The sequence below is a fragment of the Oncorhynchus keta genome, chromosome 15 (assembly GCF_023373465.1).
Source record: "Oncorhynchus keta strain PuntledgeMale-10-30-2019 chromosome 15, Oket_V2, whole genome shotgun sequence".
Lineage (NCBI taxonomy): Eukaryota > Metazoa > Chordata > Actinopteri > Salmoniformes > Salmonidae > Oncorhynchus > Oncorhynchus keta.
The window spans coordinates 17637276-17650788 of record NC_068435.1 but is presented as its reverse complement, the minus strand read 5'-3'; the positions used below and the strand labels follow the sequence as shown (position 1 = coordinate 17650788).

The 13513-nt window shown below is 41.3% G+C and overlaps 1 protein-coding gene across 1 annotated transcript in view; it reads right to left on the bottom strand.

Moving 5' to 3' along the window:
• LOC118394553 (phospholipid phosphatase-related protein type 5) overlaps positions 1-13513 on the bottom strand; it is a 54788-nt gene that overhangs the window by 18931 nt on the left and 22344 nt on the right. The window contains exons 4-5 of the mRNA XM_035787831.1: positions 4912-5088; positions 289-429 (exon numbers count right to left, since the gene is read on the bottom strand). Of these exons, the coding sequence (XP_035643724.1) occupies positions 289-429; positions 4912-5088 (318 nt within the window). The remainder of the gene's footprint in view (positions 1-288; positions 430-4911; positions 5089-13513) is intronic.

Genomic DNA, 13513 nt, shown 5'->3' with positions numbered 1-13513 from the left:
CAATATATAGGACTCTCAAGTTAGACACAGTACTTTGTATTCCAAACACATATGTATATTTTTTAAATCCATTTTCATACACCCTCACACCTTGGAAATGGTGGAAATGTTGATATTTCTATACAGAGAATGGAGGATAGAATGCATCTGATGTGTCTTTCTGTATGGTGGGCACAGGAGAATTGGCTGAGGCTAAAATGCAAAGTACACTAGGAAAGTGTACCGAGCAGAGCCGGGAGCACAGTATGTTGTACTTAGCCTACTACATTTAAATGTGTCTGCCAGTACCTGTGAGGCTATGTACTTCTCCATTGTGTTGTCCATGATCCTGGGCTGGCCCATCATAGGAATACTGCTGACCACGCTCTCCTCCGGCGGGATCTCATTCAGCAGGCTCTTCCCTTTGAAGTTCTGCACCACCCCTAGAACCTACACTCACAGCCACGGCAGAGACAAAGGAAAATAGAGAGAGAGATAGAGAGGGTGAGGAAGAGAGAGGGAAAGAGCAAAAGAGAGATAGAGAGACCGAGACCGAGAGACAGAGAGAGAGAGAGGGAAAGAAAAAGAAAAGACAGGACAAAGAGATAAGGAATAGAGATACTGTACAGATATAGGATCTTAATTTGATCACCCTGTTGCAGAACATATTTTACGTGTAGTACGAGGTTTAAAAAGGCTTCTGATGTTTTAATTTCCATTTTAAAATGTCAGACTTGATTTTCCCTTACAAAAAAATGTATCAACCTCTACAAAATATCCATTAATTCACATTTCCTGTTACTGGCCTGCTGAAGGATTATTTTCCTGCTGTACAAACTGGCTCCTACATCTGTAGTTAATAAGTAAGTTAGTTAGGCGGATATGGAGATAGAGAGACCCTGTGGCATTTTTTGCAGAGCAGATTTCCTTTCTCTTCTCGTAACAAGGGTTATATAAGTCCTTTTTCCTAAGATGAAGGATTCGCATGACTTGCCCAAAAATATGAATTCAATCAGAGCTGTGTGTGTATGTGTGTGTGTGTGTGTGTGTGTGTGTGTGTGTGTGTGTGTGTGTGTTTGAATGCATGCGCGCCTGAGTGTGTGTGTGTGTGTGTGTGTGTGTGTGTGTGTGTGTGTGTGTGTGTGTGTGTGTGTGTGTGTGTGTGTGTGTGTGTGTGTGTGTGTGTGTGCGCATGCATGCATGTATGTGTGTGTCCTCAAGGAGTTCCATCCATTACCAGAGCCCAAACAAGCTTTTTGTATTTGACTACTATCTAAGGCAATGTTCAGACAGAGGAGAAATGCAACTCAGAGAACAATATCATCTAAAGGGACTCTTCCATTACCATTACAGGCCAAAGAGCCCTGCAGTCATTTGTTGAATTACATCCCAAATAAATAAATAATACTGTATACGTGGTAGTTATTTTCAGTATGTGTTCAGCACACTTCCATCATCTCAGCAGGTTGCTGTAGCATGCAGCATAAAAACCTGCCTCAGCTTGAGATATGGCATGTTATAAAACTTCAAATGTGGTGATAACTGTTTGTGCGCAAATGGCGATCTCACACCACGGCACTAAATTCTCCAGACACAGGCGTGACTGAACATTGCATGTGAGAGTGGATTAACACAAGCAGGGTACAAGCACATAGCCAGTGAACAAATATAGTGCACATCAGAGGTAAAAGACATGTGTGTGGTAATGTGAGATTCATACAGTATGTTGTGTACACACGCAGAAAGAACACATTCTACATATTAACACATCAAGTAATTGGTTCCCCATTAATCACGCCATCTCTTCACAGTTTAAGAATAGGTAAAGATATATTCACATATGAAGACAATGTTCCCTCCTCTTCCCTTTCTTATATTCTGCATAGCACCAGGGACATGTGAAAGACAAGCCTGACCTCTCCCCTCTCTGAGCCCCAGGTGACTGGGCCCCAGGTGACTGGGCCCCAGGTGACTGGGCCCCAGGTGAGGAAAGACGTGCAACTGCCAACACCAGAGTCCGAAGGGATACATTCTAATAACAAGTACATCATATAAGCATATTATGCAGATAAGACATATTAATTATCTATGTTACCCAACTAATTCTGATTCTTCCGCCACAACTTGCAATTCCAGATGTAAAGATGAAACTGTCATTTGCATTTCCATATGTAAGAAAATCTCACTTTCACATGTGGAATTGCAAGTTCACATAAGGAGTTGAAATAATGTTATTCTCCACACGTGAAAAGATGGTGTTAACAAGTTGCAGTTGCAATGTTTTTACTGGTGGAATTTGGGTGACCACATCTAAAAATCCCAAATGCAGGACAAGGGAACGACTTTACGGGACATTCGTAGAACAGAGGAGAGAATATATTGTCTTAGAGCAGGTTCAATTTAAATCGTTTTGAGCTAAACAAAATAATAATCTGATAACGTGATTATATAAAACGCCTCCCTCTTTCCTAAAATGTTCCCTATCTTAGGCTGTGTTACCCTGGGCTTGGCTTTCACTGTCTTTTTTCCAGTGGCATGTTTTGGCACATTCATTCCAGCAGCATACCACCCTGCATCCCACTGCTCTGATGCTAAGCAGGGTCGGTCCTGGTCAGTCCCTAGATGGGAGGCCAGATGTAGCTGGAACTGGTGAAAATAAACGAGGGATCAAAACATTTTTACAAGGGAAAACTGTTTGACTTTCAATCACAAAAACATTTATGGGAATTGTTCACACGTGTCCCGAAAACCATATATTTATTTTTTCAAGTTTTATTTACACCTGTGCTTTCTTGCTGATAATGTGTGATATGCGTCTGCTAGCCTGTGATTTGATCTCAGAAATCCCATGCTGGTCCATAGCCACGTATCCCCTTTCCACATTCAGTCTAGTTAACTAGGCCATACTAGGTTGTCCCGAATGGAACCATATGCTCTACATTGTGCACTACTACGTCTGACCAGGGCCCATAGTGTAGTTTATCACTTGGGACAGAACCTAGCACAACCCTCCACCTCTCTTCTACCCAGGGAAAAACTACACTACAACTCTCCATCTATGCTGGATTTTTTTTTAATGAATTGCTCATCTTTGAAGATAAGCATGTGCTAGTAGTAATTTGAAGTTATTGAGGATAAACATGTTAGCTACAGTATGAGCAAGAATCTAACGCTTATGTATCCACACCCACTTTGTAATCCACAAACAGTTCAGATAGATTTCTCCACAGAATAGTGCTCTGCATTCTAGGAAACGCTTGTTCATACTCACTCTATTAAGAAACACACCATAGAATAACGTTGTATTGCAGAGATACCACAGGAATCCACTCATACAGGAGCTCACTTGAACTGTCCTAAACAGCTCCACATGGCCCCACTGCATTCATCTGACCCAATTAGCCAGCCACACGAGGAAGAAAACCCTCGCAGGACTGAGCCATTGCCAGGGATATGCAGGGTTTCCATCAACATCTAGACAGTTAAATAAGGATCACGGTAGCAGATTCAGGATCAGATGGTCGTCACAAGTTACCATAGCCACAAAGTCATAAACCCTGTCTATTTCGACAATTTCTCTTCTTAAAATGTGATTATTAACCTAACCCTAACTTTAACCATAACCTTAACCACAATGCTAACTTCATACCTAACAAACGAAGACCAAAAAGTTCCTTTTTGTTTTCATGAATATAGCCCATTTTGACTTTGTGTCTAGCTAGCGGAAACCAGATCAAACTAATCCATGTCTTAATCTCAATCATTGGAAGGAAACAGTAAAACAGGCCTTAGATCAGTGCTTCGGGGAAACTTCATCCTACATCTTGTTGTTATCCCTGGCCATTCTCCTCTAAAATAGGAGCCTTGTGGCAATATGAAACAACATGAGTAATCTGTGCCACCTAGGAGATGGCGAGAGAGAAGGGACACAGGCAGGCACAGGGTAATAATCATTTACTTTCAAATTGAATACACCCCAGGCAGATACACACGTATACTTGTCTGACTCAGTGATACCTGGGGAACCTATTAAGTGCATAAATTAATCTAGACTAAAATATAAAGCACATCTTTCCATTATGTTCCCTACTGGATTCTTCAGAATGAATATGAAACCCCATAAATCCATCGGGTATGTACCGGTACTCTGATGTTTGGTAGTTTTTGTGGTTGTTGTTCGACATATCAACACTGAAAACACCATCATCTATCCAAATGAGTTTCCCCTTGATGTTGGCAGCAATGGGAAAATATTTTGCACCATCTGTGGCTTTTGAAAGACTTGGACAGAGGTTTGACACGGTCTCACAACACAGAGAAAAACACTGGTCCAAACAAGTCTATCGGTCAAAGGGGCAGATAACAAGTTCCCATTCATCTAATATAAAATATTCATAGAGCCTTCTTTTCTATTGCCTCACCAATGTAAGTTCAAGAACAGAATCATGTAAATCACTTTATCATGTAAATGAATATACAGTATGTAGATGACTTGACTTGGACCAGAAAAAAGTAATGATGGCGTGATCATATTTTAGATTCAAATGAAAGAAATTGAAGAGCTGACAGTGAGACTGCATAACATGATTTTACACATGTAGCAAATACAAAACAAACACTTGTACAGAGTTCAAACAACAAGCATATACATTTGAAAATGGCGAGGGCCTCATCATGAAGAGTATATGTAAAAAACGTAATATGTAATAAGCATGTTATAAGCATGGAACAAATGTGTAATAAACATGTAATAAGCAGTAATACACATGGAATAAACATGTAATACGTAAGTTATAAGCATGTAATAAACATGTGTATGTAATGAGCACGTAACAGGATTTAACAAACACATTCACAGAACTGATCCTTCTATCTTTAAACAGCAGTCTCTTTAAACAGAAGTCTCTCGTATAAAGACATTGGTTCACTCACCATGAAGACTGCTATGGCCCCTCCGATGATAAACCCGGCGATGACGTCACACCAGTGGTTGCGGTATTCCACTACCCTGTTGATTCCTGTGAGGAAGGCCAGACACATAAGTCCCAGAGATAGGAGTGGCTTGGCCAGCTTGGTCCCCTTGGCCTTCACTTTTAACGTGATGTACATCTGCAGCAGGGAGACAAGCACACACACAACAGTACTCAGTTTGATAGTATGTTAAGTGTTGTCATGACGTTGGCCTGAGTGGGGGAGGTTTAAATACCTTTCCCCTTTTTCCTCTCTCTACTCTACCGATGTGACTATTGAAAATCCCTTTGTTAACATTAAGAGAGAGTCTGGTGACATCAACAGATGGGAACGGAACCATATTTCGGTAATCCAACCAGCTGACAATATGCGTTGGTACTAAATGAATATGATGCCAGATCAGTTGGCGGCTGAGACATTATTACTGATGATAGGACGACAAACTGTATCTTGGAAAGCCTACACATTCTAGTGTAGATTCACATCAGATTCACATGGAATTGTTGTGCAATTTAAATGTTTAAATGTGAAACTATTTGTGAAAAGATTAAATGTCATTTTAGATTCCAAATGAGAGAATTGGGTTTTCATGAGTGAACTATCCTCAACTCAGTGGCCCTGCCCATGTGAACAGACATTGGTTATAAACTATGAAACACGCCCTTCTCTCCCCTCCTACAGTATATATGCCCCTGATGAAAATGTAACTTACTGTTCCAAGGACGTGTGGACTTGAGGTCCCCACGTTGAAAGGACAAAGACCACCTACAGAACTAAGCCAACCTCAGCAAGAATCTAATGAAATTAGCATGGAATTTCAATGTGAAGGTGACAACATACACGCCGGAAGGATGAATTTCAACTATACCAGCAATAATATAGCATGAGCATTTACTGTGGGGCAAAAAAAGTATTTAGTCAGCCACCAATTGTGTAAGTTCTCCAACTTAAAAAGATGAGAGAGGCCTGTAATTTTCATCATAGGTACACTTCAACTATGACAGACAAAATGAGAAAAAAATCCAGAAAATCACATTGTAGGAATTTTAATGAATGTATTTGCAAATGATTACTTTGGTCCCAGCTCTCTGCAGGCCATTCACTAGGTCCCCCCGTGTGGTTCTGGGATTTTTGCTCACCGTTCTTGTGATCATTTTGACCCCACGGGGTGAGATCTTGCGTGGAGCCCCAGATCGAGGGAGATTATCAGTGGTCTTGTATGTCTTCCATTTCCTAATAATTGCTCCCACAGTTGATTTCTTCAAACCAAGCTGCTTACCTATTGCAATTTTGTTTCTGGTGTCCTTTGACAGCTTTTTGGTCTTGGCCATAGTGGAGTTTGGAGTGTGATTGTGTGAGGTTGTGGACAGGTGTCTTATATACTGATAACAAGTTCAAACAGGTGCCATTAATACAGGTAATGAGTGGAGGACAGAGGAGCTTCTTAAAGAATAAGTTACAGGTCTGTGAGTGCCAGAAATCTTGCTTGTTTGTAGGTGACCAAATACTTATTTTCCACCATAATTTGCAAATAAATCCATAAAAAATCCTACAATGTGATTTTCTGGATTTTCCCCCAAAAAAATTCTGTCATAGTTGAAGTGTACCTATGATGAAAATTACAGGCCTCTCTCATCTTTTTAAGTGGGAGAACTTGCACAATTGGTGGCTGACTAAATACTTTTTTGCCCCACTGTAGCATGGCAACTTGGTATGAACTTTGAACTCTTATTCACTAAAGAAGTAATACCTCCTAGCCGCTGCGTTAGCGCAGCAACTGTAGACATGGGCTAGGGGAGAACGGACAGAGTATCTGTTCTACCACATGACAACGGTACTACCAAGTATCCATCTACCACGCTCCAATTCACCACTAGACATTCTTCAGAGGACCAGAGATCCATAAAGGACAAACCGGAGTTCCATCGACGACCAATCTACCGAAGCACAGATAAGAGTAAATATTTATTGCATTCTCCTTTTTCAAATGGGCGGTTATTTAGAATGCATAAGATTCTGTATTTACGATAGCATAGCTTCTCCCTTTCTTACTCAGTTTTTCCACTCTTTCACTCAAACCCAGTCCCCTCTCTTTGTGTAACCAGCCAACGTATCTGTTCCGTCCACCAGGGACGTTTTCTTTATGACATAATTTGTAATCAATATATGATCCATTCTGTGTGATTATTTAAGGTATTTAGTAAATAAATAATTAAACCAAACTTTGTATTGCTGATTCAACTTGTTAGCCAGGGTTCGTGAAGATAACCAAGAATTTACAACTTTCAGATGAGACTGAATAAAGTCAAGATTAAATATTGACTGCTATTGATGTAAAAGATTACTAGGTATTTAAGAGTTTATTCGGAAGATAACAGCTCTATAAACATTATTTTGTGGTGCCCCGACTTTCTAGTTAATTACGTTCACCTGATTATGTAATCAGGTAATATTAATTACAGAGAAATTATTTTATAGAATATCAAGTCATATCACTTAATCCGGCATAGCCCAAGAGACACAACAGTGTGTAAGGGGGAGATGCTTAAGGGTAATTTGAAATGAGCATGAATTATTAAGAGTTCATCACATTTTTGGGAGGGCTTATAATTTTCAAATATAAGATAATTGGCCGCGTTCAAGATCCTCAAATCAGTGATGCATTGTGGATAAATTGTGACTGACCTACAAATAATAATGAAGCAAGGTGATTTGTTGATCAGTCAGTTGCGACTCGCCTGCAATGCCGGCTGCAATGTTGAACAAGCCCATTGTCTCTGTAGTTAATTTGCTGAAAGAAAGGTACTATTGCTGAATCTGCCACTAAAGGTTAATTACATTTACATTTTAAATGATTTTGCAGTTTCAATTTAGTTGGAGATGAGAGGAAACTTTTGCTCCAGTAACATTTGGAAACGACTTCCGGCGTCATTGTTTCTCTCCTTCCAGCTCACCTCCAGTCCTTTGCTCCTTTAGCAACCAACACGACTCTAGCGATAACATTGGAAATAAGTAAGCGAATAGAAATACTGTCTTCTAGGCATTCCAATGTTGTTCTGGACACATCAGCCACTCATCTGGCATTCAGGCCAAACAGTTCAATCTTGGTTTCATCAGACCAGAGAATCTTGTTTCTCATGGTCTGAGAATTGTTTAGGCGCCTTTTAGCAAACTTCAACAGGGCTGCCATGTGCCTTTTACTGAGGAGTGGCTTCCGTCTGGCCACTCTACCATAAAGGCCTTTGGTGGAGTGCTGCAGAGATGGTTGTCCTTCTCGAAGGTTCTCCCATCTCCACAGAGGAACTCTGGAGCTCTGTCAGAGTGACCATCGGATTCTTGGTGACCTCGCTGACCAAGACTCTTCTCCCCCGATTGCTCAGTTTGGCCAAGCAGCCAGCTCTAGGAACAGTCTTGGTGGTTCCAAACTTCTTCCATTTACGAATGATGGAGGCCACTGTGTTCTTGGGGAACTTCAATGCTGCAGAAATGTTTTGGTACCCTTCCCCAGATCTGTGCCTCGAAACACTCCTGCCTCAGAGCTCTACGGACAATTCCTTCAACCCCATGGCTTGGTTTTTGCTCTGACGTGCACTGTCAACTGAGAGACCTTATATAAACATGGGTGTGCCTTTCCAAATCATGTCCAATCAATTGAATTTACCACAGGTGGACTCGAATCAAGTTGTAGAAACACCTCAAGGATGATCAGAGGAAACAGGATGCACCTCAGCTCAATTTCGAGTCTCATAGCAAAGGGTCTGAATACCTATGTAAATAAGCAGTGATGCACCGATATGACATTTTTGCCCGATACCGATATCCGATATTTTCCTTGCCAAAACACAGATACCGATATTTAACATTTTAATGGCCTTTTAAGCATTCTAGTACAGTTAAATAGTTAACACACACACATGGGTGCAGCGGTTTAAGGTGCAGCGGTTTAAGTCCCTGGTTCCAATCCAGGCTGTATCACATCCAGCCGTGATTGGGAGTTCCATAGGGCGGCGCACAATTGGCCCACCATCGTCTGGGTTTGGCCGTGGTAGGCTGTCATTGTAAATAAAAATTTGTTCTTAACTGACTTGCCTAGATAAATAAAGGTTGGACACACACACACACACACACACACACCACACTGACTAAAAAGTTATTTTGTTGGCATTTACGCATGTCCCCATTACCAGTAAAACATAATCAAAACCTATTTCTTTCACTTACTTACTGTGCTGTTTCGTTGTTCATTTGTTCAATCATTTCATAGTCAACCAGGATTTCTGTGGAATACCGTTTGGGTCTTTGTGTGTCAAAAAGATACGTGTCAAATTACACTATTTGATGTGTCAAATAAGCTTGTTGACCAATCAGGACCTGAATATGACTGCACGTCACATATTCATTTAACGACATACATTTTTTATGTAGTTATGTAGTTACACATTGATTACACTATCACTAGTATTTCATATGTCACAACGATTCATCGATACGTATGCAATGATGCTGGTAAAGTTCTCTTGCGCACAAACAGTGCTGGTCATAAAAATAAAAATAAATGTAAAATAAAAAATGAAAAAATGAATACAAATAGTAGAATTATGCCATAATTGAATAGATCTAGACGAGATTGTAATGTTGTTATAAAATCAACAAAAGACAATAATTTGTTAATTTGACAAAAATCTGTTGAAATCAAACTGGATATATTATACTTTAGAATTGCATTGGGGGCATACTTATTTCACTGTACATCCTTATCTATGGATTGTGGATCAATGACATGGGATATCAGTCTACTCAGTGACTACTACTTATTTCTTTCCCAACGTTCTCCACAGAGTTATCAGACTCCAACATCCATGCACTATTGTTTTTCCTTTGGAATAGTGTTCAATACACATAGGTTGACAATAAATGTGGCTCAATTCACAGTTGTTTCAGAGTCCCACAATAAGAGCTACGACGTGACCTTCCCAAGACTCTTCTCCCCCGATTACTCATCGTAGGTCTTATTGTGGGACTCTGAATGGATGTTTTGGAGTCTGATAACTCTGTGGAGGACGTTGGGAAAAAATAGCTTGGGTATTGAGTAGCCTGATATCCCATTTCATTGATCCCAAATCCTTAGGTAAAGCTGTACAGTGCAATATGAATGTCAATACACACCATAGGCTGACTGGGGAGCTGATTTCACAGCCACAGTCCCGTAATAAGAGCTACAACTCTAATATTTGCGTAACTCTTCACAGTTGTGTTATGTGCGTGTCACCGAGTAGACTTATACCCCATTTCACTGCTCCACATTGTAACCTTGTTTAAAATGATCTAGTCTAAATATGGCATGATTCCACCAATTGTAACCTTCTGCATCACTTTCAAAGAGGTACCTTAATTTTGAAGGAAAACTGCAAATTCCACTATTGTGCCTAATCCTTATTGTGGCTAGCTTCACAACACATAACCCGGTCCGGTCGAGCCTCACTAGCCAGATGAAGCTAGCTGGCTGCTTACAACGTTAGCTTTGGGCAAAAGGGTTAAGTAGCCGGCTAGCTATTTATTTTCATGAACTGAAGTTCAATTTCAATAGGCGAACAACAAGTGGCTACCTAGCTAATACTTCCTAAATCATTGCTAAGAATAATGAGCATGACTGCAGTTTGGTGCTAGCTAGGTACCAAGCTAACGCTAGCTAGCTACCCTAGAAGTTGCGGTCCAACAAATAATGCTTTATTATTAACGCGGTATTGTAAACACATTGTTCGTGGTCAGTGTTTGCTAGTTTGTAGACTTTTTTGTACAGCTTTGACAGTGCTACTGATAGTAGTGGTGGCGCTTGGCTTCCACGTGCAAATTCAGAATACACAACATTCTATAATAGAACTGTGTTATTTTACATGTCAAATTAAAAGCTTATTTAACGTGTCAAATAGTGTTATTGTCAAATAGTGTTATTTGACGTGTATATTTTGACACACAAAGACCCAAACGGCAGTATGCCGTGAAGCTAATAGCAGTGACGCTATTACTGTGTAACTTCGGTAAGGCAACATCTGAAAAATAGCGCACTTGGTAGTGTGTACCGGTGCTCGACCAGTTGCAAAAGCCAACATCACCCACGACAGAGAACGGTTGAATGTCAAGGGCAATGAATTCCATTATCTTGGCGTTAATGGATTTGCCATTGAGTTGTCTCGCTGAAATTTGCTTACTCCTTCAACTGACTGCTGGACTTGTTGACTGCTCGATCCACACAGAAGACATTGTGGGCTAGGTTAGAAATGCTGTGTTGCACGTGTAGCGCAACATTATATGTGGCGTCATTATCACCTCCACCCTACCTGACACCCTAGACCCACTCCAATTTGCTTACCGCCCAAATAGGTCCACAGACGATGCAATCTCAACCACACTGCACACTGCCCTAACCCACCTGGACAAGAGGAATACCTATGTGAGAATGCTGTTCATCGACGACAGCTCGGCATTCAACACCATAGTACCCTCCAAGCTCGTCATCAAGCTGGGGTCTCGACCCCTGGGTCTCGACCCCGCCCTGTGCAACTGGGTACTGGACTTCCTGACGGGCCGCCCCCCAGGTGGTGAGGGTAGGCAACAACATCTCCTCCCCGCTGATCCTCAACACGGGGGCCCCACAAGGGTGCGTTCTGAGCCCTCTCCTGTACTCCCCGTTCACCCATGACTGCGTGGCCACGCACGCCTCCAACTCAATCATCAAGTTTGCGGACGACACAACAGTGGTAGGCTTGATTACCAACAACGACGAGACGGCCTACAGGGAGGAAGTGAGGGCCCTCGGAGTGTGGTGTCAGGAAAATAACCTCACACTCAACGTCAACAAAACTAAGGAGATGATTGTGGACTTCAGGAAACAGCAGAGGGAACACCCCCCTATCCACATCGATGGAACAGTAGTGGAGAGGGTAGCAAGTTTTAAGTTCCTCGGCATACACATCACAGACAAACTGAATTGGTCCACTCACACTGACAGCGTCGTGAAGAAGGCGCAGCAGCGCCTCTTCAACCTCAGGAGGCTGAAGAAATTCGGCTTGTCACCAAAAGCACTCACAAACTTCTACAGATGCACAATCGAGAGCATCCTGGCGGGCTGTATCACCGCCTGGTACAGCAACTGCTCCGCCCTCAACCGTAAGGCTCTCCAGAGGGTAGTGAGGTCTGCACAACGCATCACCGGGGGCAAACTACCTGCCCTCCAGGACACCTACACCACCCGATGTTACAGGAAGGCCATAAAGATCATCAAGGACATCAACCACCCGAACCACTGCCTGTTCACCCCGCTATCATCCAGAAGGCGAGGTCAGTACAGGTGCATCAAAGCTGGGACCGAGAGACTGAAAAACAGCTTCTATCTCAAGGCCATCAGACTGTTAAACAGCCACCACTAACATTGAGTGGCTGCTGCCAACACACTGACTCAACTCCAGCCACTTTAATAATGGGAATTGATGGGAAATTATGTAAATATATCACTAGCCACTTTAAACAATGCTACCTTATATAATGTTACTTACCCTACATTATTCATCTCATATGCATACGTATATACTGTACTCTACATCATCGACTGCATCCTTATGTAATACATGTATCACTAGCCACTTTAACTATGCCACTTTGTTTACTTTGTCTACATACTCATCTCATATGTATATACTGTACTCGATACCATCTACTGTATGCTGCTCTGTACCATCAGTCATTCATATATCCTTATGTACATATTCTTCATCCCCTTACACTGTGTATAAGACAGTAGTTTTGGAATTGTTAGTTAGATTACTTGTTGGTTATCACTGCATTGTCGGAACTAGAAGCACAAGCATTTCGCTACACTCGCATTAACATCTGCTAACCATGTGTATGTGACAAATAAAATTTGATTTGATTTGTTTTGATTTGATTTGATTCATTACTTCATGTACATACGTTATATAGGTATATATCGGTTTTGCACATAGGCGTTAAACTAAACATCGGGCCGATCCCGATTTTAGCTAATATCGTCCGATTCCGATATGTTCACCGATATATCGTGCATCCCTATAAATACGTTTTTTTTTTTTAACTGTTTTCGCTTTGTCATTATGGGGTACTGTGTATAGATTTGATAATAAAGCCGTAACATAACAGAATGTGGAAAAATACTTTCCGAATGCACTGTATATTGTGGCAACACTACAGTAACATGTCTATCCAACTGAGACTAGTTAAATATGACACTTCCCAAGCAACTTACAGTACAGTGAGGGCATGCATTTTTGCTATGTGTGTGGCTGTGATTCCTGCAGAAAATAAACCTGAAACCTTGATGTTAGCCTGCTAGTGCCACCATTGCCATACTCTTACCAACTGAGCCACACAGATCAGACTATTTTCCACTAATCTCCAAGGAACCATTATCATTAACTGTTATCGTTTCTGAAAAGCATGCCCACCAAACTGCTGTGTCTAGCCTCTACCCTCAGACTTCACATACAATCCATTTCTAGGAGAGAACTCTTCTCCTCCTTAGAAACATCCA